The 5,413-nt window shown below is 43.2% G+C and overlaps 3 protein-coding genes across 3 annotated transcripts; 1 reads left to right on the top strand and 2 right to left on the bottom strand.

Moving 5' to 3' along the window:
* Positions 1-3,016: 3,016 nt before the first annotated feature.
* On the bottom strand, positions 3,017-3,427 carry LOC308286140 (histone H3.2; the record flags this gene model as incomplete). Its single annotated transcript, XM_080727096.1, has 1 exon — positions 3,017-3,427. The coding sequence occupies one exon, from the start codon at positions 3,425-3,427 to the stop codon at positions 3,017-3,019; it is 411 nt and encodes a 136-aa protein (XP_080583222.1).
* A 321-nt stretch (positions 3,428-3,748) lies between these two features.
* LOC308286143 (histone H2A-like) lies at positions 3,749-4,132 on the top strand (the record flags this gene model as incomplete). The annotated part of the gene is made up of 1 exon (XM_080727099.1): positions 3,749-4,132. One exon carries the CDS (start codon positions 3,749-3,751, stop codon positions 4,130-4,132), a length of 384 nt encoding a protein of 127 aa, XP_080583225.1.
* A 755-nt stretch (positions 4,133-4,887) lies between these two features.
* On the bottom strand, positions 4,888-5,262 carry LOC308286144 (histone H2B-like; the record flags this gene model as incomplete). The annotated part of the gene is made up of 1 exon (XM_080727100.1): positions 4,888-5,262. The coding sequence occupies one exon, from the start codon at positions 5,260-5,262 to the stop codon at positions 4,888-4,890; it is 375 nt and encodes a 124-aa protein (XP_080583226.1).
* Between the last annotated feature and the right edge of the window lie 151 nt (positions 5,263-5,413).

Here is a 5,413-nt window from a genome sequence, read left to right as displayed (position 1 = left end):
ACGTCCAGTTTGTTCTGTAACGATGTCAGTGATTTCTGCACTTCCTCCTTGCGGCCCAGTGCAACTTCAACCACGGTTCTGGATACGTGCTTGGTGTGTAAAACACACGAGACTCACCAGCTGTTGACATTCCAGACAGAAGAGTTTGAATTTCTCTGCAGAATGCAGAGATCCTGAATGTGTGGGTTTGATCTGAAGCTTTTATTGTCTCTGATGAGTCTGGCAGGGGGTGGGGCTTTGACACCCCACATTCCATTCAATTCAATTCAATTCAATTCAATTCAATTCAAAGGGCTTCATTGGCATGAGGAAACATATGTTTACATTGCCAAAGCAGAAGTGAATACAATACAATACAATACAATACAATACAATACAATACAATACAATCAGAACAAGATACAGGTGAAAACAGTTATAATGCATCAATGTTACGTGCAGGCAGAGCAGGGATACATACTTTTTTTGGTGGTTGGGTTCCATTTGATATCCTTCTCCTATCACAGCAGCTCACGAATCTTGCTGCTGTGTTTGTGCATTGTTTAACTTCACCCAGCAGGTATGGAAGTTTATCATCATATCATTGGTCATGTTTTCAAACTCTCCTTTTGTGGTTATGGGTTTACACCAAAACTCTTGGTTTGTACAGAAGTGCCTCATTCCAGGACTATGAATATCTAGTAGCTGCTGGTTTGGTGTGAAGCATCTTGATGAGTTCAACACCCTCACCTCCCCACAGGATAGAGCTGTGGAGCTGAATGTCTGAGTGACTGAGGGTATTCAAATCATGTGCATGCTGATCACAAATTGGCTTTTTTAAGTTTAGATTTAGATGTGTAGATCTAGATTCGTTCAACATGGCCTCCCTTTTTTGGGCATAGATTGTGTCAACAAATGTACAAACATAGCCATAGGTGATCTCTGCGTCTGCATGTCACACACTGTGTGTAACAATCCCGGCCTCTGCCACTGTCCTGTGTGCACTTGTCTTGTCAGGTATGGCGTTTAGTTTTATTAGCACAAAGTTATAAAACAAGTAGAACACTACATATCAAGGCAACACAATACTGTGCAAGGAGAGGAATAAGCCTGCAGGATTATTTGGGATCCTTTCCAACGGTCATTACTTAAACAGACTAAATGTTCACTAATAATACAGAAATAAAAAACAGAAACTGCACAAAATAGAGAGAGAGAAAAAAACAAGACAACAACAAGATGAAATCATGTGGACATTGACGACAGTGAGGAAGAATTCCGATATTGCTTAGATGTTTCTTAAATATTGGCACGGATAGTGATACTTATACCCACCTCAAGCTCTGAATCATTCACAATCACACACATTTAAATGTTTTGGTGTAAATCTAATCAACATGTATATCATCAGTGGCTCCTCAAAGTGGATCTGGGGGTTTGAATGGGTCTACACCATTTATTTTAAAGGCATAATTTAATCCAATTCAATACTTACTTGGTTCTTCAAAAGTATCTCGTCCAACCCACTTATACATATTATTATTACTAGTAAGACGCCTCAGGGCGACATGCAACCTCAGGGATCTTCATATATGGGCATACAAGGGATTCTGGGGAATAGTATGGACTTTTACATAGGCGATGTCACATGTGATATCACCTGTGATGTCACAGTGTGTCACATGTGTTAAGGGAACCGTCCCATAGACTGTAAACATGTGTACAAACAAGTCTACACGTGGTAAACTGTGACATTTCTCATGGTAACCTGCAACCTTCGGTCGGCAAATTACATTTTGGTACTAGATTATAGGAATAATAATCATGTCATCTGGTTACCCAAAATTGTTTTAATTCAACAACTCTATTAGGTAGAGGACATCATTTAGGGGAGATGTCTCAAATCTAGACTAATATGAGTAAATGCTTTTCTCCTTCACAAACTACTATGTGATTTGAATAAATTACGTGCAAGCCATTTCCATGAGCAGGCTGTGACCTCTAGTGGTCTAATAGTGAAATTACATTTTATTTTCACGATCTGAAAAATAAAGCCGAGTATAATCATTCAGTATAACAGCAGAGTGATACTCAAAGTCAACATAATAAAGTCAGGCGTTAGTTAAACTCTGAAAGTGGACATGTAAGTCTGGGTCATTCATATACTTTCAGAGAGACATTAAATCAGCTTTTACTCATACTGTAAAGTCTGGCCATGGTCCATAATGTTATTTAGTGAGTTCTCTCTATGCCTACTACTACTACTAGCAGATCTGCAAGCTCACAATGCGTTGCTTCTCGCCGTCTTAAGAGCTTGTAGATCGTCTATTTTCACTACTTCTTTATTATCATTATTATTATTAGGCCTACTACTATGTATTTATGGAATTTCTTAGATGTGTTTGTTTGTTTGTTTGAACATTTGTCAAATTCACATTTGTTTTTAATTTCTAAAAGTAAAATGATAAATATTTCATAATATTCTTTACTAGGTTGTGACGCATAGATTCGTCCGTGACCCAGAAATGGGACCCAACCCAGTGTTTGGGAAACGGTGCTTTAGAAAATCCTAACCCGCCCCCCACCCTTCCCTTTTTTTTGAAAACTGCAAATAACTGCCCATTGCCTGTGACAAAGCCTTTTGTTCTCAGATTCCCGGGCTTGTGTGGTAGCCGCCTAAATCAAACGGTTGTTTGCCATGAAGTGTTTGCCATTAAGCCAACCTTCCATTTACTATACTGTCTGTGTATACATGTGTCCAGCATTACAGCTACGACATATTTACTACAAAACCCATGTAGAAGTAGCCGTCTTTATGTATGAAATTAGTTACGTCTGTGTGTAGTTTCTCCAGATGTGTGACTTGTTTAATATGTTGCCATTGAAGTCGTTATGATTTACTCATTATGGGTTAAATCATACTCCATCATTGCCTTATTTTAGTGCCTAGTCCTTTTGCAGGAAATAGTCTCTTCAAATAATATATTTGGTGGCTCTTAAAAGAGCCGTTTTGGGGTTCTGACAATGACAAATTGGTTTAAGCACGTTCTCCACGGATACGACGGGCCAGCTGGATGTCTTTGGGCATGATGGTCACCCTCTTGGCGTGGATGGCGCACAGGTTGGTGTCCTCAAACAGACCGACCAGATAAGCCTCGGCTGACTCCTGCAGAGCCATGACGGCGGAGCTCTGGAAGCGCAGGTCGGTCTTGAAGTCCTGGGCGATCTCCCTCACCAGGCGCTGGAAGGGCAGCTTGCGGATCAGCAGCTCGGTGGATTTCTGGTAACGACGGATCTCCCTCAGAGCCACTGTACCGGGACGGTAACGGTGAGGCTTCTTCACTCCACCGGTTGCCGGCGCGCTCTTACGAGCTGCCTTGGTGGCGAGCTGCTTCCTGGGGGCTTTGCCTCCGGTGGATTTACGGGCGGTTTGCTTGGTTCTGGCCATTTCCTCTCTTCTGAGTTAACAAAGAAGTTGTGTTAGAACGAGCGCAAACTCTTCCTTTTTATTTCAGCGGCTCTGAGACGCCGTCTTTATCTGATTGGTCTGTGGTCAGGAACCTCCTTGTTTGGGAGGAACCAGAGTTTAGACTGGGAGGAGCCGATCACGCCAGTAGTAGTGATTGGTGGGGAGCTCAGAGAGTATCTCCGACCAATCACAAAAAAAGTAAGTGTGCGTTACAAAGTCGAACGTAGCCTATAAAAGGTCTCGTGCTCCGCTCCTCCAGCACATTTCTTCGAGCTTATACTCTAGAAATAAATCTACACGATGAGCGGAAGAGGCAAGACCGGCGGAAAGGCCAGAGCGAAGGCCAAGACTCGCTCATCCCGTGCCGGGCTTCAGTTCCCCGTGGGTCGTGTCCACAGGCTGCTGCGTAAAGGTAACTATGCCCAAAGAGTCGGCGCCGGCGCCCCGGTTTATCTGGCGGCCGTCCTCGAGTACCTGACTGCTGAGATCCTGGAGTTGGCTGGAAACGCTGCCCGTGACAACAAGAAGACTCGTATCATCCCCCGTCACCTCCAGCTGGCCGTCCGCAACGACGAGGAGCTCAACAAACTGCTGGGCGGAGTGACCATCGCTCAGGGCGGTGTGCTGCCCAACATCCAGGCTGTCCTGCTCCCCAAGAAGACCGAGAAAGCCGCCAAGAAATAAACCTGCTTCATTCGTCTGAATAAACCCCACAAAGGCTCTTTTAAGAGCCACCCACTGATTCAACAAAGAGTTGCTCCTAATGCCGCTCCTAATGCCCTATGAGGAGAAAATTATAATATAACTATTAAGATCCACATGCCCTATTGTAATATCTTACTACAATGGTGAAATATGTGTACCGCAATGTTACTGGTCATTCTACACGATTTTATAAACATGATGGAATATATTTTACAATTTAAACTATAACACGCCATTTCAGAATGGACTGATTACCCAGATGTAATCAATCTGTTCGATTATTAGCTCTGTGTAGTTTCACGCATGACAACTTTTAGTAACATTTTAGTATAATCATTACACTTCATAACATTATACTTTGCTGCCAAAATAAAAACACGAGGCAAGGACAACACTGATCTCAAATGACAAATGTTAATATACTTTTTTACAAGCAAGTTTATGGATTAAACATTGGCTGCATATATATATATATATATATATATATATATATATATATATATATATATACACACTACTGTAAGGACTGTTATGCCATGTTAGTCTTTCCTTTGTAAACAAGTCAGCGTTAATTAATGTGCCATGTCTGGGTATATTTAATTTGCAAATCTCATATCACAATAGCTGATCAGGATTGTAGACAAGCTATATGGTTAGCATTTGGATCTAGCTCTTTCTTGGAAAATATGGGTGGTCCTTAAAAGGACCGTTGTGTTTAGAGCAGACAGAGCGGTTTACTTGGAGCTGGTGTACTTTGTGACAGCCTTGGTGCCCTCAGACACGGCGTGCTTGGCCAGCTCACCGGGGAGCAGCAGGCGGACGGCGGTCTGGATCTCCCTGGATGAGATGGTGGAGCGCTTGTTGTAGTGAGCCAGTTTAGAGGCTTCACCGGCGATGCGCTCAAAGATGTCGTTGACAAAGGAGTTCATGATGCCCATGGCCTTGGAGGAGATACCGGTGTCAGGGTGGACCTGCTTCAGGACCTTGTACACATAGATGGCGTAGCTCTCCTTCCTGGACTTTCTGCGCTTCTTGCCGCCCTTGGCGGCGGTCTTGGAGACGGCTTTCTTGGAGCCCTTCTTGGGCGCTGGCTTCGCGACTTCGGGCATCCTGACTGTATTCTATCACTGACTTGCAGAGACGAATGTGATGAGAGAGCGCAGTCGCACCATTATTTATACACAACCAATGCCAATGTTGTGGTGTGACTCCCAGCAGATGATTGGCTGATCCTCCCACAAAGAGGGCGGTGTCTTTATT

This window comes from Nannobrachium achirus (assembly GCF_963921795.1).
Source record: "Nannobrachium achirus genome assembly, chromosome: 5".
Lineage (NCBI taxonomy): Eukaryota > Metazoa > Chordata > Actinopteri > Myctophiformes > Myctophidae > Nannobrachium > Nannobrachium achirus.
The sequence above is the reverse complement of the archived record's forward strand: the minus strand, read 5'-3'. Positions and strand labels throughout refer to the sequence as shown.